This window comes from Lagenorhynchus albirostris, chromosome 5, assembly GCF_949774975.1.
Source record: "Lagenorhynchus albirostris chromosome 5, mLagAlb1.1, whole genome shotgun sequence".
NCBI classification, from domain to species: Eukaryota; Metazoa; Chordata; class Mammalia; order Artiodactyla; family Delphinidae; genus Lagenorhynchus; species Lagenorhynchus albirostris.
In genome coordinates, this window is record NC_083099.1 from 77076061 (window position 1) to 77101577 (window position 25517).

The 25517-nt window shown below is 36.4% G+C and overlaps 1 protein-coding gene across 2 annotated transcripts in view; it reads right to left on the minus strand.

Annotated features, from left to right (window-relative positions):
• SEC22A (SEC22 homolog A, vesicle trafficking protein) overlaps positions 1-25517 on the minus strand; it is an 86452-nt gene that overhangs the window by 19735 nt on the left and 41200 nt on the right. For both annotated transcript variants that reach the window (XM_060150463.1, XM_060150462.1), the window contains one exon: positions 10036-10151. In XM_060150463.1, the coding sequence (XP_060006446.1) occupies positions 10036-10151 (116 nt within the window). The remainder of the gene's footprint in view (positions 1-10035; positions 10152-25517) is intronic.

The window sequence follows — 25517 nt, forward strand, 5'->3', positions numbered from 1 at the left end:
TCCGGGAGGATCCCGCGTGCCGCGGAGCGGCTGGGCCCGTGAGCCATGGCCGCTGAGCCTGCGCGTCTGGAGCCTGTGTTCCGCAACGGGAGAGGCCACAGCAGTGAGAGGCCTGCGTACCGCAAAATAAATAAATAAAATTAAATTAAAAAAAAAAAAAAAAAAGAATGGTATTGTGATTATGCAGGAGAATGTCCTAGTCCTTAAGACAGACATATTGAATAATTTTGGAATAAAATGTCATAATACCTACAATTTTACTTTCCAATGATTCAGAAAAAAAAGAAAATAAAGAGATAAAAGAAGAAAGAAAGGTAGGTATGTATACAGGTAGATGTTAATTGTATTTTTTTTAAAAAACTTTCTGTAGGTTTAAATTCTTTCAAAATAAAATGTTGTGTGGTGGGGGAAAACAGGGATACAAATGAAAATAAAAATGCTATGCAGTCACTAAAAAGAATCTCTATATACTGCTATGAAATGATCTACACATTGTCAGGTGGAAAAAGATGCAAATCACTATGAACAGTATACTGCCATTTATAAAGGAATAATTTTAAAAGAATAATTATATAAGTAAATATAGAAATACATATGTATTAGCATATGCACATAATCGCTCTAGAAGGATACACCAGTGGTTGACTCTGGGGAGCAGAAATGGGAAGAGAATTACTTACTGTGAAAATTAAAGGCTTTGAAATTTACCATCTACACATTTTACTGTGTGTATGCGTGACTGTGGATATTTGTGGATATACATGTATTAACTCTTTAAGTTATGAAAATATCCAAAGAGAAGGTATAGAGTTAGAAGAATATAAAGCCCAGGAGATGACACAAATGCTACTATTTAAAGGAGAGGTGGAGGAAGAAAGTTTACCAAATAAACTGAGGAACAAGAAGAGATAGGAAAAAAATACAAGAGAAAATTGTTTCACAGAACTGAAGGAATGAGATAATGTCAAGAAGAATAAAGTAACACATCAAACTATTAATAGTGATCTGTTTCACTTGCTTCTAAGTTTTCTAAAATAAGCATTATTTTTGAATTTAAACAATGAGTTATTTTCAAAAGGAAGAACTGAACAGTGTGTGAGATGAGACAGAGAGGAAACATCAAACAAGGCCTCAAGAGTGGCTGCAATATTTGGCAACCAGAAAGACACTGGTGAACTTAATGGTCGATGTTTGAAAGAATTATGAGGGCGGAAAGAGATCACAGTAAAGTAAGAGAACAGAGGTAAGGGAACGGGGGCAACAGGCATAGTCTATGCTTTCAAAATATTAGAAGGGAACATGCATCAGGAGGTTTTTTTTTAGGGTTTTTTGTTCGTTTTTTAAAGATCAGCAGGCTATAACATATTTATGAGCTGAGAGAACAGAGCCAGTAGAGAGGAAGCAGATGAAAAACAGATGAATAGCTAGGGGTTGAGGAAACATGGGGCAGAGATTTAGAGAATGGACAGAAGTGGGAGTGGGGTGGGTGCAGGGTCGACACGAGAAGGGATAAAGGTGGGGTGGGGAAGGAAGGGCTAAGGTAAGGAGTTCAAATTTTTAAAAATCACATTCACCTTCAGAGGATGCTAGATTACCAACATTGCTTGAAAAATAACAAATAAAGAATTTTTTTTTAAGGTGATGATAAAGAGGTAAGCAGAAGCTTCATATAATAGCCATACAAATGTATTAGAATGATACTATTTAAATGTTTGTAACAATTGGGAAAAATTCACTTTTTAATCTTAGGTGAAAAAAAGGACACAAAGTTACATAATGGATATGATATGTATATATATATGGTATATATTAATAAAATAAGAAAATTTGGGATTTTTCTTTTCTTCTTTATACATTTTCCCCCAATTCTTTAACAATGAGCATAGAACTCAGGAAAAATACATTTATTTTTTTAGAAGAAAGCAAGCAATGCATCTTAGCATTGATATTACACTACTAAATAAATCCAAACTTCCAGTGAGCTTTAGTAGGTATGTAATTTCTTTAAAAGGTAGTAACAAATCTACTGGAAATAAAGAACTCAAGGAATAAAAAGTTGATTACTTTTAGTTGTAGTATCCATTACAAACAATTTTAGAATCAGAGAGTTAGCACCTTAGTACTGAAGTGGTCCTTGAGCCTATGTAGTCTAAAACTTTCCTCTTGCAGAATAGGAAAATGAGCTCCAAGAAGGTAAAATAACCAATCCAAGGTCACAAAGTTAGTTAACTGGCAGAGGGGATCCAGGTATTCTGACTTCCCGGTCAGCATTTCTACTGCTGTATCAGAATACTCATATTTTTTTCCTAATGTACCATGTGCGAATTACTTCTAGGATGGCATCAGCTTAATTAAGATCATTGCTTCAAGGCTGATCCTTAAAGGAACACAGGAAAAATAAACCCAATGTGATAAAAGCTCATACATTTGTGAGGTGTCAATTCACAATAAACTTATTAACATCTCTAAACTCAGAACAAAGTATGGAAATGAGTGAAAATAATCTAATTTACACATTACTGTGAACACCAAATCAAATTCACCAACTTAATTAAAAAAAACTGTATTCATCCTAAACCTCCTCAGTCTGAACTCAAGATACCAAAGAAAAACTTCAGTACTACACATTTTAATAAATCCCTCCTTATCACCCTAAGAGGCAGTTATTAATCTAGAAGAAACAAACTTGTGCTGAATCTTCAACCAGCGTTATACAGGTATGTTGGTTCACGTGGGTTCTGAAATTTAAACATGCCTCAGGCACCAAGCTACATACTAGAAGATAAACGTGGCAATCATTTTTAGCATTCAAGAAGAGTATTTAGAATTCACAGCCTTAGGAAAGCAAACTTTAATTTTTTTTTTTTTTTTTGCGGTACGTGGGCCTCTCACTGTTGTGGCCTCTCCCGTTGCGGAGCACAGCCTCCGGACGCGCAGGCTCAGCGGCCATGGCTCACGGGCCCAGCCGCTTCGCTGCAATGTGCGATATTCCTGGACTGGGGCACGAACCCGCGTCCCCTGCATCGGCAGGTGGACTCTCAACCACTGCTCCACCAGGGAAGCCCCAAGAAAGCAAACTTTAAATTAATATCGATATATTGCTCACACTCAGGAAATATACTACACACTTTCAGCTAGATCTAAAAATATGATCCCCAAATAAATCCTTTGCTCTTAAATCAAGTATTAAAGAAATGTTAAGGCCACTTAATTTAGGTACTATCTTTCCACCTCCTCTATCACCACCATGATCTATCTGAGTTAACACCAATACAGGTAACTTCAGAACATAAAAGTTTAAGCCCCATGTCCTGGATTTTGCGTTCAAGTCTACAAAGCAGACTACCTCAAAAAGATCTACTTTACTGACCAAAAATTAACCAGCGGCTCTAGAGATTATTCCTAACACAAAGTACAATGATGAACCAGAGAGAAGGCTAAGAGTATGTCTTAAGTTCAATGTCTTTAGTGAGAATAAAAAGGACCTTTTAACCAGTACAAGTCATGAACAATGATAAAATAGGTGCTAATGCGGGAAAATTAAAAGGGAGAGAACTCAGGCCCTTAATTTTGTGTATATATTTTTTCAGGTTAATTCAAGCTATAAAGGATGTACTCACTGAAATTAATCTAGCTTGCACCCCTAATCCTATCCTGCTAAGAGGTCTAAGTTTATCACAGTGCCCTCTGCATTCTGACATTCATCTCCATTTGTTTGCCTATGGTCCATTCCATCTTTTAGGACACGGAATCCAACACTACATAGTACTCCCTCATTATTCTCATAACAAGACAGGGAAACATATCTCCAAGCACCAGTCACTTACCAGAACATTATCTCTATGCAGATGTAAAATCCCCAATAACTGGAACAATGGGATCTCTACTTTTGGTCCAGTGAATTTCCAAAAGCAGTATTTCTCATTTAGGTGAGAGGATCAGAATTTGCTGGAAAATACCTTAAAACTACCTATGAGTGACAAAGTACCTGTGGACTACATTCCCCCAACTTTGCACTCTTGTTTCCTCACTGCTCTCTTAAAGCATCACTGTTTTAGGAACCTCAACTGTTGATGAGTTGATGAGTGTATGTGGGTTATGGCAGAACAAAGATTTAAAACAATGCTAAGAGAACAGAATAACCAGGTGTCCCTAGTTCCCAGATAGCTAAAAATCCCATATGGACCAATTTACAGTTCCCTGGGTCAAGTGAGAAAGCAGTGCTGTTGGGGTGAATTTAGTCTAGGACGACAGTGAAAAAGAAAGAATTCCGTATCAACCATCAGAAAGACACATCTTCAAAGATACAAGCATCCAGAGAGTGCCCAAATTATAAATGATCTACTACTTTTACTATGAAAAAGACCACTCTAACCTTTTCCCCATTCAAAATGTACCCCATGCTGCTTTCACGCCCTACCACCACAGTTTTAAGGAACTATTTAAAACAAACAAACAAAAAATCCCTTGAAGCTTCTACAGAAATTGTAGACTCTAAGACAGAGGCAAGAAGCATGTGTATGTATGTATGTATGTGTGTGTGTGTGTACGTATGTACGTACGTGTGAATAGACTGCTATCTTTAGAGCAGTTTTAGGTTTACAGTAAATGAAGCAGATAGTACAGAGTTCCCATATAACCATTTTTCCCCTACCCAGTTTCCTCTATCATTAACATCTTGCATTAAGGGGGTACAACCGATGAGCCAATAGTGACATACTATTATTAAAGTCCATGGTTTACATTAGGGCCCACTCTTTGTGTTGTACATTCTATCGGTTTTGACAAATGCATAATGACATAACCACTATTACAGTAACGTACAGAACAGACTCACTGCCCTAGAAATCTCACGTTCCTACTATTTATCCCTTCCTCTCTCCCTCCAAATCTTTTCATTTACTGTCTTTAGAGTTTTGCCTTTTTCAAAATGTCATACAGTTGGAATCATATAGTATACAGTTTTTTCAAACTGGCTTCTTTCATTAAGCAATATGAACGTAAGGTTTAGCCATGTCTTTTTCTGGCTTGATAGCTCACTTCTTTTTATATATTACTGAATAATATTCCATTGTATGGATTGCTGAAGTTTGTTTATCCATTCACTTTTTTTTTTAATGATGGATTTATTTGGGTGTATTCTGCTTTTTTTTTTTTTTCTTTTGGCCATGCCACACGGCATGTGGGATCTTAGTTCCCCGACCAGGGATTGAGCCCATGCCCCCTACATTGGAAGCACAGAGTCTTAACCACTGGACCATCAGGGAAGTCCCTATCCATTCACCTTTTGAAAGGCATCTTAATTGCATCCAGCTTTTTGAAATTACAAATAAAGCTGATACAAACATTCATGCACAAGTTTTTGTGTGGATGTAAGTTTTCTACTCATTTGGGTATATAATACCTAGAAGCCTGACTGCTAGATCATACGATAAGTCTATGTTCAGCTTTGTGTGAAACAGCCAAATTGTCTTCCAAAGTGACTGTACCATTTTGATTTCCCATCAGCAATGAGTGAGAGTTCCTACTGTTCCATTTCCTCATCAGCATTTGGTATTGTCAGTTTTTTGGATTTTGCCATTCTAATAGATGTTTAGTGGTGTGTTACTGCTGTTTCAATGTTCATTTTCTTAATGACATATGATGTTGAGCATCTTTGTATATGCTTATTTGCCTCTTGTATATCTACTTTGTTAAGGTGTCTGTTCAGTTCTTTAGCCCATTTAATTGGGTTGTTTGCTTTCTTCAGTTTTAGAGTTCTTTGTATATTTTAGATACAAGCCCTTGTCAGATGTGTTTTGCAAATATTTTAATACTTTCTTCTAGCTTATGGCTTATCTTTTTCATTCCCTTAAAAATGTCCTTTGCAGTTTTAAAATTGAGTCCAACTTACCATTTTTTTCTCTCATGGATCATGCTTTTGTTATTGATCTAAAAATTCATCACCACACCCATGGTCACCTAGGTTTTCTCCTGTTACCTTTTATAAGTTTTATAGTTTTGTTTTATATTTAGGTCTGTGATCCATTTTGAGTTAACTTTTTTGTCAAAGGTGTAAGATCTGTGTCCAACCTTTTTTTTTTGCATGTGGATGTGCAGCTGTCCAGCACCATTCATTGAAAAGAAAATTTTCTCCACTGAATTGCTTTAGCTGCTTTGTCAAAGATCAGTTGATTATATTTGTGTGGGTCTATTTCTAGGCTCTCTATTCTGTTCCATTGACTAAATTATTTGTCTGTTCTTTTGCCAGTAGCACACTGTCTTAATTATAGCTTAACAGTAAGTCTTGAGATTGGATAGCATCAGTTCTCTTTGTTTTCTTCAGTATTGTGTTGGTTATTCTGGGCCTTCTGCCTTTCCATATAAACTTTAAAATCACTTTGCAAATATCTACAAAATAAATTGCTGGGATTTTGATTGGGATTGTGTTGAATCTACAGATCAAGTTGAGAAGAACCAACACCCTAACAATTTTGAGTCTTCCTATCCATGAACATGGTAGCCCTTCTTTTACTTCTTTTATCAGAGTTTTATGGTTTCCCCATATAGATCTTCTATGTATTTTGCTAGATTTATTCTTAAGTGTCTCATTTGGGGGGGGGTGCCAATATAAATGGAATTGTAATTTTAATTTCAAATTTCAATTGTTCCTTGCTGATATATAAGAAAGCAATTGACATTTATGCATTAACTTTGGATCCTGTGGCCTTGCTACAATCACTTATTAGTTCTAGGAGTTTGTTGATTCTTTGGGATTTTCTATATAAATAATCATGCCATCTATGAATAAAGGCAGCTGTATTTCCTCCTTCCCAAACTGTATACTTTTTGTTTTCTTTGTCTTATTGCATTCACTAGGTCTTCCAATGTTGAATAGGAGTGGTGATAGGGGACATCCTTGTCTTCTTCCCGATCTTAGGAAGACAACATGTACTTTCTCATCATTCATGATGTTAGCTGTAGGGTTTCTGTAGATATTCCTTATCAAGTTAAGGAAGTTCCCCTTTATTCCTAGTTTGCTGTGAGTTTTATCATGATTTTGTCAAATGCTTTTTCTTTTTGTTAATTTATTTTATTTAATTTATTTATTTTGGGCTGCATTGGGTCTTCGTTGCTGCGTGTGGGCCTTCTCCAGTTGCAGCGAGCAGGGGCCACTCCTCGCTGCGGTGCGCAGGCCTCTCACTGCGGCAGCCTCTCTTGCTGCGGAGCACGGGCTCCAGGAGCGCGGGCCTCAGTAGCTGTAGCATGCGGACTCCAGAGCACAGGCTCAGTAGTTGTGGTGCATGGACTTAGTTGCTCTGCGGCATGTGGGAATCCTCCCAGACCAAGGCCCGAACCCGTGTCCCCTGCATTAGCAGGCGGATACTTAACCACTGCGCCACCAGGGAAGCCCCCAAATGCTTTTTCTGACAAAAAAGCATGATATGACCATATGATTTTTCTTCTTTAGCTGTTGATGTGATAGACTGTATTAATTGATTTTCAAATGTTGAATCAGCCTTGCAAAACTGGAATAAAACCCACTTGGTTGTAGTGTATAATACTTTTAATACACTGTTCGATTCAATGTGCTAATATTTTGTTGAGGGCTTTTGCTTCTATGTTCATGAGAGATACTGGTTTGTAATGTTGTCTTTTTAAAATATAAGTAGGCTGAGAAGTCTCAGAGCTATCAGTCAGTTACACATAAGCAGTAGTTTAATCATATTACTATTCTTCTGAAAACCTCAACTGTGATGAGGCAAAGACATTACTGATCAGAGGGAGAACATGAAACACTTAGGAATCAAGGCAGGCATTAGTCGGGGATAACAGCTCAAAAGCCATGAAAAGCTGTAGTTTATACTACTTGCTTAGTTTTTTTTAAAATTTATTTTACTGAAGTATAGTTGATTTACAATGTTGCATTAATTTCTGCTGTACAGCTAAGTGATTCAGATATACATATACATACATTTAAAAAATATTATTTTCCACTATGGTTTATCACAGGATATTGAATATAGTTCCCTGTGCTATACAGTAGGACCTTGTTGTTCATCTGTTCTATACTACTTGCTTAGTTTTGAAGTTGTGAATCAGAGGAAAGAATCAGTCCAGGAAGAGGAAGGATAGGATATGAGTGCCTGAAAAAATTGTGAGATATGACAGCCTTGCCCGAATTTTAACTTAAAAATCATGCAGACTAAACCCCAGGTTCTGCAACTTATGTACTGTCTTCTAAGTCAGGGATGGTAAAGCTCTCCTTTCCTCTACCCAGGCCTGCTCCCTCCCTTTATTAGTTTGCCAATTTCAAACAACCAGAGAATTATTTTAACAATGAAATTTTAACCTCACAGAACCACCTTCATAATTTTGGAACTCTAAATACTAATTATACCATTATTTATTAAGATATGTCATAAAGGTGACTTTTATTAAAATTAATTTCTTTTAAAAGGAAATTTTCATATCTCTACCATTAATAGAAACTAGTATCCCTTACCAAACACAGACACTATACATTAATATACATTAAATACATAATTCTTAAAATTAAAAATGTTTCTCTCTCTACCACCTAAAGTCATCTATTGTGTAACCAGGTGTAAATGTGTCCTATTCTTAGAGAAATACTCATCAAATCCACCTTTCTCCTTCATTTTATAAGCAATAAAACTGAGGACCAGAAAGTAAGGTGAGCTACTCAAGGTCACCGAGCTAATCAGTAGCTCAGCTGGAGCCAACCCTCTCTCTCGCTCTCTCTTCCACAAACAAAAATCAACTCTTCACACTCCTATGCTACTGTTCTTTCCACTACATCAAGTTAAAAAAAAAAAAAAGGCAAGAGAGGATCTTATTTATTAGTATTTTCAGTCAGCAGTCTCCAAATTGCCTTTGTTTCTTTTTGGCAGGTTGTTTAGCTCGAAATTGAAATCCTGCTGGAATAAAGCTAACTGGCTAAGGAACAGGGGCAGGAATGACAAGAGACAATAGCCAGCTGTCCTGTGCCTGAAAGGGAAGAGGGGCTTTACCTGCATGCCCAGGATGTTCGGGAGAGGAATTCGGAAGTCATGAAAAGACCCCCAACCCCCTGCAGGCAAAACTCAGCTGCCTGGAACCTGTGATGTCCTCTGCTATTGGCTTCATATGGCTGAGGACGTTCAGAGGGTACTCAAAATGGCACTCTCTTGAGTATTCCCCCAAACTAACAGCTATTTAAAAACAGAATAGAAGGTGTCTTGATTGGGTTTTTACAAATGATATTCTTGGCTTAATACTGGCCAAAAAAAGAGAACTGATTTACAACATGGGAGTGTCAAAAAAATCTTCAGGGAAAGTGAGTAGAAACACGGAAAGGCTGGCTGAGATGTGCTTAACTTTAAGAAAGGGAGTTTCAAAAGCTTACAAAAAGAATAAGAGAAAAAGTATACTCTGATAGCGTTACTCTCTGGAAAACAAAATAGTTGGCAATATCTCAAGAAATTAGTCATTTCACAGGCAGCCACCAGTCAAAAAGGAAAAGGAGCAGATAACTAGGTAGGAATACCCAGCGGTAGGACAAAAACCTGCCCATGAATGCCCTCTTCTTTCTTCTACTCCTCTCTGTCCACTCAGATCATTCTAGGTCCCGCTCACCCCTCCCAGAGTTTCCCTCACCACAGAGCTTTCTTCTTCTATCCTGACTCACACTGACCACTCCTCTTCCAAACTTTCTGTACTTGACATTTGTTTGTGGACTTCTTTGCCTCCCCAATTCAACTCTAGGGTCTGAGACTGCAGGGCCCTCGTCACAGGTATCTTGGTGTCCCCAGAATACCTCTAAACAGTACCTCCTGGGAGAGTAGATAATAAATAAATATGTGTTAATTAGGTCAAAGAAGTCAACTAGAAATCAGTGTTTTTAGAGGAAGGGGAAACTAGAGTAGGTATAAAGAATACAAAATCTGAGCATGCGTTTTAAGTTGTACTAATACCCAAATCAATTTAAATCAATTGTGTAACAAGTAGAATCAAAAGGCATAGTCACCTGAAATTGCAAAAATAGCACAGTACCTGCAGGAGACTTTCTATGGCATGAAAGCCTCGAATTAAATTCAGAGCTGCGCATAAAAGACTAAGGATAAATGCCACAATCCCTGACAGAGTTGCTGGTTCCAGTCGCTGGTGAGCTGGAAAATAAAAGAAATGATTAGGAATAAACATCAATATCTCACGTCAATACCTACACGTATGTAAAATGAAATTCACTGCTCAATTTAAAGGGGTCAAATACTGATGAATCTTCATAAAATTATTTAATAATGCACCTTAGAAATTAAATATTTTTTAAAATGCAAAATGTCTGACATGACAGCTTAATTCCCCTGAACTCAAATTAACTTCTTTTTCTCTACACTTTTAACAAAGACACCTAATTTGCATTTGGGGTATACAGTGCTAAGGTGTCCTCATATCTGGCAGTAAATCATATAGGAAAAACCCTTATGCCTAAATATGTCTACCATTTACAAGTAGCTGCAAATATTTGCAAAGGTGAGTCTGCTCAGAAATTCACTATAATTCCTACTTTTTCTGAAAATGCTTAGAAAACATTTTTAAGGACAAACATAGCTTGCTTTTAAGCAAAGCTCTTCCTTATTTGGGTTCCAGCTCTATAAATACCACAGGATATATGTGAAAGCTCATCTATAATCACCAATCTGAACTCTACAGTAGAATGGATTCTTATAGTTATGAGGTTCCTGGTCTCTGAAGACCACTTGAAAGTAAAAAAGCTAAAACAACAGTTGAAAAAGTTGCAGCATAAGATATTTAGATATACAATAGCTTCCCTTCATCATCTTGCGGTTAACAGAATTAACTATAGAGTCTAAATGAAAACACAAAACTAAATACATAATCATCTAGACCTCAAAAGGGAGAAAGAGAGGACAGCAGAACTACATTTAGATCATTTTATTTAAATCACTGAAGTGTAAAAGCCCTAACAATGAAGTTAATGAGGTGGAACATTAATATAAGGAAGGGCTTAAATCTTTGCAACTTATATTCAGCCATTACAGCAGAAAAGCTTCCCTAAACAATTCATAAAAACACGAAAATCCACATGTCGCAAAAAAGTATTTATTCCCCAGGTTCAGCAGAAAATCCACCTAATACAGGATGAGTTTTCTTAAATTTCTTCTGTGCCCGAGCTGACTGCTTGGTCTCCTAATCAATTTCCTTGAGATTTTAATATGAAAACAAAAAACTAAATGCCTTTGTAAAATACTGATACCAAATTTTCTATCACTACAGAAAAAAATCTCGCAATTTGAAAATCTATCCAGCTGGTCTATCAATTAGTCATGTTTTACATCCCTCCCTCCATGCTTCCCCACTCCCTCTGAGTAGTAAGGGGGAACTGGGCTCTAAGTAAAAAAGAGATCCTTAACAAGGGCCTCAAGCATAAAGATACCTGATAACTAAATAGATTATAGAAATAATATTTCTAAAGTATACAAAGCAAGTTTACCTTACAAAAAAAAAAACAATATTCTGTACTGTAATTAAGAACCATAGGTTTTTGAAAAAAAATTTTTTAATGAGAATTCAGATAGCACTCCATCCTTATCGTTCTTTTTAATATAACTTGGAAGTTAACCATAGTTTTAATTTACATTTTCATTACAATTAATGCAGTTATCATGAGTTTTTTTAAAAAACATACTTATTTATAGTATATATATTTGTGTGTATGGTATAATGTCACTTTTATATATATATATACACACATACATGCATACATAGAAACAGACAAAAAACTGAACAGATATACATCAAGATGTAAAACACTATTACAATAAAGCTGCAATAAAGTTTCAATCAAAAATTTTTTCATACCAAAAACTGAGATATGAATAACATATAACACTGTGTTTTTAGTTTAAACTGTGTAGTTTAAGGTGTACGATGTGTTGATTTGATACATTTGTATATTACAATATGACCATCATAGTGTTAGCTAACACCTCTCTCATGTCACATAATTATAATTTTTGTTTTTTAACATCTTTATTAGAGTATAATTGCTTTACAATGGTGTGTCAGTTTCTGCTCTATAACAAAGTGAATCAGTTATACATATACATATGTCCCCATGTCTCTTCCCTCTTGCATCTCCCTCCCTCCCACCCTCCCTATCCCACCTCTCTAGGTGGTCACAAAGCACCGAGCTGATCTCCCTGTGCTATGCGGCTGCTTCCCACTAGCCATCTATTTTACATTTGAAGAACCATAGCCTTTTGTGGTCAAGTAAGGAACGGCCATTCTTGAACAGAAAAATATTACCATTTTAATGTGTTGATCAATACCTATTGAAGAAATAAATAATATGTCTATACAAATTAAATATTTACTCAGTTGCTAACACTTGCCTCTTGCCCTTGGAGCACTCTCTTTATAATGATAGTAAACCATTTATAAATTAATTATTTCAAATGACCAGAAATATTTTTAAAGACATGAAAGCAAATGACAAGCCTCCTTTAACAAGGACAAGGCACACATTATGCTGAAGGATAGGCTGGAGAAGTGCCAAATCACCGTGAGAAAGGAAATTCTCAAGTGGAGATTCCCCCACTCCCACCCTACCCCCTTCCTAAGAACTGTGGGAATGCTTACTAAGAAAAAACTCCATCTGCACAGAATGTGAGGGTGACACTTTCTCATTTTAACAAATTGAACGAGATATTTAATCACATTTTAATGTATTATGTTATATGATATTCTTTATTTCATAAAACAGATTTTATATCAGTTGTTATCCACAAATGCTTACTTCACACCTCAATCTGGCATCATGATAGGTACTATTAGGTACAGAGCAGATTTGGAACAGTAAGAAATGAAGAAATAAGAGGCGATGTAGAAAAAAATAATTTTGTTGAATTCAAAACAGTGTCACCTGGTCAGTTTTTGTTTTGCTATTATTGTCTTCTGCTACAATGCTTTTTCTTTAATTAGTCTCCTTGAGCCCAATAATTTCATTTTCATGACAAAATTAAAGTTTTCATGTACCAACGATTAATGGATTTAAGAAATAAGAGTAAATCCTTTGGAACAAAAGGGCTATTGGTTATAGTGAATTAATATATTTATTAAGCAAATACTTTTTGTCATGATTCTGTGTAAGATGGTGTGTTTTAGAGGATAAAAGAAATGAATTACACAATCTGCCCTGAAGGCACTTCTAGTCTTTTAAAGGGAAATGGACTGATAAGCACATGAAAGTAATAAGTATTCTAAACTAAATGAGTTAAAGAATTCTGAAAAGCAAAGATAACTAGGGGAAAGGTGGTGACACAAGAACCAAGGGAGATCTTTAAAGATGCTTAAAATTTAGACAGGTACAAATGGGAAGAACTGCATTCCATGCAGAGAAAAGAATATGAAGAGCCTGGAGATGGAAATGGGAGAAGCAAACAATAACAGCATCAACAAAAACTATTACTGCTACTCCTTCTACTAATCCTTCTAAAAGTGGCTGCTTTCAATGTGCCAGGCACCAACTGCTTTATATACATAATCTCATTTTATCCTTCCAAGAACCCAATGCAGTAGGCAGTATAGTTATCCTAGTTTTTTCAGACAGGAGACTAAGGTTTAGGGAGATTGAGAAATTTGCCCAAATTGGGTAAAGGAACTGGGATTTAAATCTAGGTAGCCTGACTCTAGAACTCATGCTCTTAACCACTTTGCTATGGGGCATTGCTACTGGTTTTGTTTTGCTCAAAAAGATGTTTATAAGAGTAGGAAGAAATAAGGTCAGAAAGGGAGGCTGAAGCAAATTAACAGTCTGAAACACTAGGCTAAAAATTATGGGCAAATTAGACAATGGGGAAACACGGAAGAGCAAGAGATTGACAATTAAAGCTGTGCTTAAAGAATATTAATCTGTTAATGGGTTGTAAAGAGATTAAAAGTAGGGAGAGATAAATAATATTTTTTTAGTGCCTTCTCACTAGGTATACACTGTCCCATTTATCCTTTAAAACAGAGTACTTCACGAGGTTAAGAATGACTAACTTCTCTGTGTCTGAATCTTCTCATCTATAAACTGAGGTTAAATAATTTGCTCTAAGCCAGTCAGCTAGTGAGTGCCATCTTCACAGTTAGCACTTGGGTCTGAAAAGCCCATGCTCTTTCTACAATTCTGTATCAGGAAGTTCATGAGGGAGTCATTGCAAAAGACTTACTGAAATGAGAACCTAAATTAGGATAGTGACAGTAGAAGTAGAGAAGAAGAAAGAGGGGAGAGAGATCACAGAGGCTAAAACTATTAGGCTTGGCAACTAACTAGATGTGGGAAACAAAAGAGAAAAAATCAAGGAAAATGCCAAGGTTTGAAGTGTGGGTGATTGGAAAGATAAGGGTGCTATTAACAGGCCCAGTGGAAGAAACTCAGGTTTGATCGAGTATGGAGATATTTTAAACATATCAAACTTGAAGTGATGGTGAGGCATGTTTAATAAGCAACTGAAGAATGTAAAAGCAGTGAGCTGGAGAAACAGATGAGGTCTGCATATGATGGGACGGGTTCGGATGAGATTACCAATGAAAGAAGTGGGCCAAGGGCAAATCCTTGGTAAACACTACCTTTAAAGGGAGGAAGAGGAGGCAGGGAAGACAGATGTAGAACAACCAGAAAAGGAAAGAGCCACAGAAGCCTAGGAAGGGGAGACCATCAAGAAGAAAGACATGACTTACAAAGCCTGTAGACAGGCCAAAGACAATCTGAACTGAAAAAGAAAAAAAAAAAAAGATTAGATTTATTGACTAAGAGATGGTTTTGACCCTTCATAAAATAGTTTCAGAAGAGAGGCTGAAGGCAAAATTCAGACAGCAAAAGGTTAAATAACTGGTGAAGGTAAGAGATAGAAGCAGTACGTGAACACTTCTGCAGTTACAGGAGAGGAAAACAGGATGATAGCTTGACAGATACAATAGGACTGAAAAAGAGTTATTTTCCCCCTGTAATGGGGTGGAGGAGGGAGATTTTAATACATTTATAGGTGTAACAACAAAATTCAGTGAAGATGAAATAGAAGAATCAAGAGAAAGGAAAAATAATTGGTGAAACAGAGTACCAGAACAGTCATAATGAGGATTCGAAAAGATGGTACCATTCTAACCCTCAAACCTCATCCTAATACATGTCTATGTTCTGAGTCAAAGATAAAGTTCAGAAGGTGCAGTTATTCAGTGATGCCCAAAATATGTGGAGAAAAAGGTTTTCGAACATTAGAGAGAGATTTCAAGTCAGTTCTATCTAAATGAGCATAATTTATTACTAAATTATGACTAAATGAGACTAATTGTATGGTTCAAAAACACACTATTCTTTTCACTATGAGGCCCTTTCTTATCATCACCACCTGTCAAACCTGCATGTCCTTCAAGGCTCCAAGGTCCAGAAGTGTTACTTCCTTTTTATCTCTTTTAGAGCATGTATTGCATTCTACCTTGTATTTTACTTATTGACTTTTATTTGCTTTTCCCATCTTGAAAGCAGATAATGTGCTTATTATCTTTATAAAATGCCCTATAATATTTAGCATAATACTTTGGAGAAAATAAAGCAATAAATACTTGTTAGATTGTGAGGGGTGTGTGTGTGTATGTGTAAGAGAAAGAGATTGGGAAATCTACTTGCCTTGTGGGGTACCAGCCAAATACAGCAGCATTTTCAGGCAATTGACAAACTGTCTAGAAAATTGTATAGATTGAAAAAAAGGCTGATTAACCAAGTATTTATCTTAAAAATAGAGGTGTCAAAGAAACTGAGAAAAGGGTATTAAGTTTAGGGTTTCAGGAAGTGTTTTTTTTAATTTTAAAGGATATAAAATTTAAAAGAATAACAACATTAAATGTTGGTGAGGATACAGGGCAATCAAAACTCTCATACATTGCTTGTGGGAATGTAAAATGGTACAACTATTTCAAAAAACTGGCAGTTTCATAAAAAGTTAAACATGCACCTAACCCTTGACCTAGCAACTCCTCTCCTAATACTTAAGAGAAATGAAAACATATGTCAACAAAAGATGAATGTTTATAACAGGTTTATTTACAATAACCAAAAACTGGAAACAAGCTAATGTCCAATGTTTATCCACTCTGGATAAACAAATTGTGGTATGTTCACACAGTGACTACTACTCAGCAATAAAGAGCAACAAACTAAAGAGACAAGCAACATATACATATGACGTGTTGAGCAAAAGAAGCGGAACACAAGAATTACATGATATAATCTTGTTTATATCAGGTTCTAGAACAAATAAAACTAATTTAAAGTAAAAAATCTGAACACTGGTTGTCTGGAGTGGGGCAGAGACTGACTGGGAAGGGACACCAAGGAACTTTTGGGGAGATGGAAATGGTCTACATTGTGATAGGGGAGTGTACTAATCATGGTTTTTTACTCTGTATTTTTGGTACTTTGACATCTTGGGGCCTTGCTGACATCAGAGGACTGCCCGTCCCAGGACTATCTAATTCCTAGAGATAACAAACAACTCGCCTGCAAGAGTGCCTTTCATAAGCAAACCCCTAATCTGGAGCCGACTATCTGCTCTATGGGGTTCTCACACTCAGGGCCACTATTCCTCTGCCCAAATCACAGCAGGGTCAGGTATCAGACAAAGAGCCCTATGTCCCACAGCTCAATAAAAGTACTCAAACTAGCCAATCCTAAACTTGCTTACTCTGCCTCTCCAGTTCCTTCCTGGGGAAATCACACTAAAGGCTCTTACCCACACTTCCCTCCTGCTCCTTTGCCTCCTGACCCTCACTGGCACTTCCCCATGTGGCTGCTGGTGCTGTGCTCCCTTCTCTTGGGATCCATGAGAACTATCTTTTCAACAGCTGTTGCCTCCTAATCTGTTGGCCTTGCCATACTTGAATAACAGTAAAATCTACATTTTGAAACAGTGTGGTTTATACAACTGTATCCATTTGTTGAAACCATATAGCAAATATTTATACATTTCAATATGTGCAAATTTCCCTTAAAAAAGAACTGTGGGAGGTACAAACTATTGGGTGTAAGACAGGCTCAATGATGTATTATACAACATGGGGAATATAGCCAATATTTTGTAATAACTGCAAATGGAAAGTAACCTTTATAAATTGTATAAAAAATTAATTAAAAAAGAAAAAGAGAAAGAACTGTAGAAATTATCAAGTGGATAAGTGGGGAGTGAATGGAGGTATAGATAAAACAAGAATGTCAAAATGTTGATATAGTTATTATAGTTGGGTGATGTGTTAGTTATAATATTCTGTTTACTTGATATATGTTTAAATTTTTCTATAATAAAATGTTTTAAAAACAAGTAAAAGAGGACATACTATTCAACATATTGACCCCAGCAGAACATCTGTAGACTTCAGAAAATAATAATATGGAAAAAAAAAAAAATTTATGCCTGACTGTGGAGAGACAGGTCACAAGGTTAGGAAGAGGAAAGAAAAAAAGTCAAGAAATACAAGAAAAAGAAATCAAAAGTAAGATATTGTAACAGAGAAAAAGGTCTGCAAAATAAGGTTTATCAAATACCTATTAACCAGATTCCAAAATAAAGTAAATTTATTTAGGAAAGAAAATTGTAAAACAGGAAAGTATATTTAAACTGGAAGACTACAGAAAATATTATGCAGGCCTGGTCTGAATTAAAAACAAATTTCAAGTTAATATTAAAATAATTTCTAATTGTGAATTACTTTAAAAACTTCTCTTTCTTTAGACTTTTCTTTCTCTTTCTTAAAACCATAACAAATCCCAGATTCTCCCCATTTTTCAAGTATCTCCTATTTGGTTATCCAAGATACCACTGCAGTCTACAGGTCAGAGTGAAGACTTACGGATGTCAAGTAATACAAGGAGTTTCTAGTAGAGTCTGCCTCCTAGTAGGTCAGGTTGGACCCCTACCCCAAATTAAGGTAATTCTCCTGGATCCTGAGTGTGTATGTTAATGGACATATATTCTTAGCAACTGCCAAGCCTATGGAATTAAAAATATTTGAGAAAGAAAGGCCAATGGAAGTCTTGGAGCTCCCCCAACCCAAATATCATAAAAACATTAATCCCTAGGGTAACTGCAGAGATCAGTGCCACCATCCAAGGCTTGTTTAAAAAGACACATGTATGGTGATTCCTATTATACTCAAAAACTGTTAACTCTCTAGTTTGTCTCCAAAATGGGTGCATCTTAGAGGATGACAACAGATTACTGTAGGTTCCAATTGCACATGCTTTACCAGATGTGGTCTCCATGTGGGACAAATCAATTAATTCCCTGGCACATAGGTACTAATTTTTGAACACTTTTTTTTTTCTCTATCCTAATAAACAGAGAAAATCAGAAGCATTTTACTTTTACTTAGTAGAGATATCAGTACATTTATGATATTGCCACCAGGTTATATCAACTATGTGCCACTGATTAGTCGATAGCAGGGGTTGCCAGACACGACCCATAGGCCAAATCCAGCCTAGCACAAATTTCTGTAAATAAAGTTTTACTGCAACACAGCTCCACCTATTCTTTTCCATACTGTATATGGTTGTTTTCATACTACACCAGCAGAGTTGAGTAGTTGAAACACAGACCATATGGCCTGTAAAACCTTTACTACCTGGCATTTTACAGAAAAAGTTTGCTAACTCTTGGCTTACAAAGGACCTAACATCTTAACACCTCATAGGACATTATATTAATCTACTTTACTGATGACCTCATGCTGATAGTACCTGAAGAACAGACAGTATATGCCTTAGATTAGATACCTTGGGATGACATGTATATGCCAGAGGGTAAAAAATAATCCAGGGCTTCCCTGGTGGCGCAGTGGTTGAGAGTCCTCCTGCCGATGCAGGGGACACGGGTTCGTGCCCTGGTCCGGGAAGATCCAACATGCCGTGGAGCGGCTAGGCCCGTGAGCCATGGCTGCTGAGCCTGCGCGTCCGGAGCCTGTGCTCCGCAACGGGAGAGGCCACAACAGTGAGAGGCCCGCGTACCACAAAATAAATAAATAAATAAATAAAAATCACAAAATTAGAAAAGTCTACAACCTCAGTCAAGTTTCAGGTAGTTAAAGGTCTAGAGTACACTGAAAGTAAAGATCAAGTTGCACCTTTCAACCCATACCACTAAGAAAACATATACTTCTAGAAACATATGCCTTTCTAGATTTCAGTATGATGCTCCAACTTATTTACTAAACGACAATGGTTGGGGAGGGCCCAGAGCAACAGAAGGATCCAGGCTTCAATACAGGACGTTCTGCCACTCAGCGCTTATGACCCATGGATCCAATGGTGCTCAAAATATCTGTGGAAAACAGGGATGATGTTTTGAGCCTGTTGCAAACCTGGAAAGAAGAATGATAAAAGAGGCTCCAGGTATTCTGAAGCAATGGCATGGCCCTTAGGCAAAACCTGTTTTCATTTTGAGAACTAATTCTTGGCTTGCTTGTTAGCCATGGCAGAACCTAGTGGCCCTACCACAAAATATTATATATGATAAAACCCAAAGCAACCACAAAAACAAACAAATGAAATAAGGAGGTAAAGTAAGCCAACAAAGAACAGAAAACAGATCAAAAGTAACCAATACAAAAAGAGGCAGGAAAGGGCTTCCCTGGTGGCGCAGTGATTGAGAGTCCTCCTGCTGATGCAGGGGACACGGGTTCGTGCCCCGGTCTGGGAAGATCCCACATGGCGCGGAGCGGCAGGGCCCGTGAGCTATGGCCGCTGAGCCTGCGCGTCTGGAGCCTGTGCTCCGCAACGGGAGAGGCCACAACAGTGAGAGGCCCACGTACCGCAAAAAAAAAAAAGAGGCAGGAAAAGAGAAAAGTGATCAAAACCAGGAAGGACAAAAAGAAAACAAATAGCCAAGATGGTGGGTTTCAACCCAACCATATCAATAATCACATTAAATATAAATGATCTAAACACCTAAATAAAAAGGCAGATATTGTCAAATTGGATTTTTTTTTCAAAAGACCCAACTACCTGATACCTAAAAGAAACCTCTTTAAATATAAAGACACAACAGTCTCCCAAGGCAACAGAAGTAAAAGCAAAAATAAACAAATGGGACCTAACCAAACTTACAAGCTTTTGTACAGCAAAGGAAACCATAAACGAAAAAATAGACAACCTATGGACTGGGAGAAAATATTTGCAAATGATGCGACCAACAAACGCTTAATTTCCAAAATATACAAACAGCTCATACAACTGAATAACAAAAAACAAACAACCCAATCAAAAAATGGACAGAAGACCTAAAGAGACATTTCTCCAAAGAGACATACAGATGGTCAACAGGCATGTGAAAAGATGCTCAACATCGCTAATTATTAGAGAAATGCAAATCAAAACTACAATGACGTACCATCTCACATGGGTCAGGATGGCCATCATTAAAAAGTCTACAAGTAACAAATGCTGGAAAGGGTATGGAGTAAAGGGAACCCTCCTACACTGTTGGTGGGAATGTAAATTGGTGCAGTATGCACCAATGTAAATTGGAGAACAGTATGGAGGTTCCTCAGAAAACTAAAAATAGAGTTGCCATATGATCCAGCAATCCCACTCCTGGGCATATATCCAGACAAAGCTATAATTCGAAAAGATACATGCACCCCAACATTCACTGCAGCGCTATTTACAATAGCCAAGACATGGAAGCAACTTAAATATCCACTGACAGATGAATGGATAAAGAAGATGTGGTACATAATATATACAATGGAATACTCAGTTATAAAATGAATGAAATAATGCCATTTACAGCAATTACCATACTAAGTGAAGTAAGTCAGAAAGAGAAAGACAAATACCATATGATACCACTGATATGTTGATTCTAAAATATGACACAAATGAACATATCTATGAAACAGACCCACAGACATAGAGAACAGACTTGTGGTAGCCAAGGTGGAAGGAGGGTGGGGGAGGGATGGACTGGGAGTTTGGGATTAGTAGATGCAAACTATTATACATAGAATGGATGAACAACAAGGTCCTACTGTATAGCACAGGGAAGTATATTCAACATCCTGTGATGAACCTTAATGGAAAAGAATATGAAAAACAATGTGTGTGTGTGTGTGTGTGTGTGTGTGTGTGTGTATAAAACTCAATTACTTTGCTGTACAGTAGAAATTAACACAACATTGTAAATCAACTATACTTCAATAGAATAAATTTAATATATATATATATATATATATAAAGCACAAAAATGTTAAAAGAAAGAAGATGGTAAAGACATACCATTCCAACATTAATTTAAAAAAAGAAGATACCACGGCTATATTAATAAAGTAGACTGCAGAGCTAAGAATACTACTAGGTATGAAGAAAGTAATTTCAAAGTGACAAAGGTGTGCATGCACCAAGAGAACAAAACAATACTAAATATTTAACAAGATTTAAAATATACAAAATAAAAACAATAGACCTAAAAGGAGAAAAATATAAATTCACAAATATAGTCAGAAATTTCAACACCCCTTTCTCAATAATTAATGAAGTAGACAGAAAAATCAGAAAGATATAAAAGACTTGAACATCATCAACCAACCTGGTCTAAATGATATTAATCACTGATATTATATTGGGTGATCAGCTACCCAATAACAGTAGAATACACATTCTTTTCAAATGAATGCAGAAAAATGACTAAGATAGACTATACTCTGAGGGAATAAAACAAGTCTCAATAAATGTAAAAGGATTAAAATCATACAAAATTTGGTATCTGGCCACAATGAAACTAAATTTGAAATCAGCTAACAGAAAGACATCTGGAAAACCTCTAAATATTTAAAGCTGTGCAACACATTCCTAACAAATCCATGGATAGCAAAAGAAATCAAAAGAGAAATTAAAAAGCATTCTGAAAGTGAAAATACAATGCATTTAAATGTATGAAATTTAGCTAAAACAATATTTAGAGGGAAATACATACTACTAAATGCCTGTATTAGAAAAGAAAGTTCTGAAATTAGTGACCTCAACTTCTACCTTCATAACCTAGAAAAAGAAAAGCAAATTAAAACCCTAAGGAAGCAAAAGACAGGAAATAATAAACATCAGAACATAAATCATGAAACAGAAAACAAAAACAATAAAATGTCAAAGAAAGCAAAAGCTGGTTCTTTAAGAAAATCAATAAAAATTATAAACTCTAGTAAGACTGATGCCAAACTTTATGCCAAAAAATTCAATAACTTAGGTGAAACAGAATCCTTAAAAGAAACAAACTACTAAAACTCAATCAAGAAGAAACAGATAACTTGAATAACCCTACATTCACCAAAGAAACTGACTTGTGGTTAAAAACCTTATCACAAAGAAAACCAAAAGCTCGAAAGGCTTCACTTACTAAACACCTAAAGAAGAAGAAATAAAAATTCTACAGAAACGTTTCTCAAATTTTGAAGTAGAGGGAATACCTCCCAATTTATTCTGTGAGTCCAGTTTTTTCCTGATAGCAAAACCAGACAAAAAACATCACAAAAGAGGAAAACTACAAACCAATTCCCTCATGAATACAGATACAGTATCTTAACAAAATTTCAGCAAATTGGATCTGACGATATATAAACAGGATAACACATCATGACCCACTGGGGTTTATCACAGAACTGCAAGGTTTATTTAACATTTGAAAAGGTAACAATGTAATTTACCACATAAAGACTTTAAAAAGAAAAATCATACAATCATCTCAATAAATGCAGACAAAAAAACATGCTGACAAAGCATTTGACAGAATTCAACTTTGGTTCCTGATAAAAACCGAATTCATCAAACTGGGAATATAAGGGAATTTTCTCAACCTGGTAAAAAGGCATCAGTATAAACCCTAAGTTAACATCATATTATATTTAACTCTTTAAGACTGAGCTTTCCCTGGTAACATCAAAATCAGGAACAATGCAAGAATATCCATTCTTGCTACTTCATTCTTTCAGGATATTTTTGTTAGGCACAGAATTCTACATTTGCAGTTATTTTCTTTTATCCTTTAGAAGACATCATTGTCTTCTGGCTTCCATGGTTCCTGAGACCATGTGTGTGTGCACACGCATGCACATGTGTTCCTAATAGTTTGCATTCACAGTCTAGTCTCTTCAGGAGCCTGGTTATTTATGATTGTTTGCCATTCTATTTTCAAAATCTTGTTGTAGACATAATTTGAAGCTTGTGAGACTATTTCTTACAGGAAATTTATTTGTTTGCTTCTGCCAGGATCTCTGGAACAAAGCACTGTGTAATCAGCTCAATCCAATTTTAGAGACCAATATGATTCAAAACTAAGTTGTAGTCCTGATAAAAGCCTACTTCATATTCCTGTCTACCCATACTCCTAGAGTGCAAACATGCAAAATCGTAACCCAAAGCTGAAGGGTTGCTCATGAGGTTCACCACTTTGGTGGGCTCTGCTCTAATCCCTGTCTCCCAAGTCTTGAGAGGCCATCAGCAGTTCCCTTCAGAACTGGTAAAGGCTCCAAAAAGAAAAGTAGCTCCAAACATTGGGCTCATCTCCCTGAGCCTCCATTCTCCCCTGTATCCTAGTAATTCTTAGTAATCTTGTTGGATCTCCAAAGACTTCAGGAAGATTATATTTTAGATTAATTCTATATTATATTAGACCTATATATTCTATATAATATATACATTCCATTTAGCTTTCCTACATGTATTTAGCAGGACTGTTGGTCTGAATTACCTATTCCATCATTACTGGAAGTCTTCAAAGTAATAACCCCTTCATTTATTACTGATTTTAAAAACTGAAATATAATCCAAATACAATAAAATTCACCCTTTTAAAGTGTACAATTCAGAAGTTTTTAGTATATTCACAGACTTGTACAATCATCATCTAATTCCGTAACATTTTTATTACCTTAAAAAGAAACCTCATAACCATTAATAGTTATCACTGCCTATTTCCCTCCAGCTCCCATCAACTGCTAATATTCTTTCTGTCTCTATGGACTTGCCTATTCTGGACATTTTGTATAAATGAATTATAAATATGTGACCTTTTGTATCTGGCTTCTTTCACTTCTTTCATGTTTTTAATTTCACCCATGTTGTACCATGTATCAATACTTCATTCCTTTTTTATTGCTTAGTAATATTCCATTGCTTGAATATGTCATATTTTGTTTATTCATTCATCAGTTGATGTACATTTGGGTTATTTCTACTTTTTAGCTGCTATGAATATTCGTGTACCCATTTTTGTTTAGACATACATTTTCAATTTCTGGGGTATGTACCCAGAAGCAGAATTGCTGGGTCATATGGTAACACTATGTTTACCCTTTTGAGAACTTCCAAACTGTTTTCCAAAGCAGCTGCACCACTTTACAACCCCATCACCAACGTAAGAAGTTTCCAATTTCTCCACATCCTTGCCAACACTTGTTATTGTCTTTTTTATTATAGTCATCCCAGCGGGTGTGAAGTGGTATCTCCTTATCACTTTGCTTTGCATTTTACTAATGACCAATAATGTTCAGCATCTTTTCATGTGCTAGTCACACATTTTCTTTGTAGAAATGTGTATTCAAATTCTTTTCTCATTTTAATATTGAATTGTTGTATTGTTACTTGAGTTGTGTTACTTGTATATTCTGGACACAAGTGCCTTAGAAGATATATGATTTGCAAATATTTTCTCCGTGCCTGTGAATTCTCTTTTCAAATTCTTGAGTGTCTTTTGAAGAAAAAAATTTCTAATTTTGATGAGGTCTACCTTGTCTTTTTTTTTCATTGTGTTTTTGGTGTCAAATCTAAAAAAAAAAAATTGCCTAATACAAAATCGCAAAGATTTACACCTAAGTTTTCTCCCAAGAATCTTATAGTTTTAGCTGTTAAATTTAGATCTTTGATTCATTCTGAGTTAGTTTTAACACATTTTGTAAAGTAGGGGCCTAACTTCATTCTTTTGCATGTAGATATCCACTTGTCCCAGCATCATTTGTTGAAAAGACTATTCTTTCAGTGTCTTGGCATTCTTCTTAAAAATGAATTGACCATAATGTAAGTCTTTCTTTCTGTATTCTCAGCTCTATTCTGTTGACCTATATGTCTATCCTTACACCGGAACTACATAGTCTTGATTACCTAGCCTGGTAGCAAGTTTGGAAGTGTGAGTCCTCCAACTTTGTTCTTTTTCAAGATTATTTTGACTATTCTTGATTCCTTGCATTTCCATATGAATTTTAGGATCAACTTGTCAATTTCTGCACAAAAAAATAGCACTGGGGCTTCCCTGGTGGCGCAGTGGTTGAGAGTCCGCCTGCCAATGCAGGGGACACGGGTTCGTGCCCCGGTCCGGGAAGATCCCGCATGCCGTGGAGCGGCTGGGCCTGTGAGCCATGGCCGCTGAGCCTGCGCGTCCGGAGCCTGTGCTCCGCAACGGGAGAGGCCACAACAGTGAGACGCCTGCGTA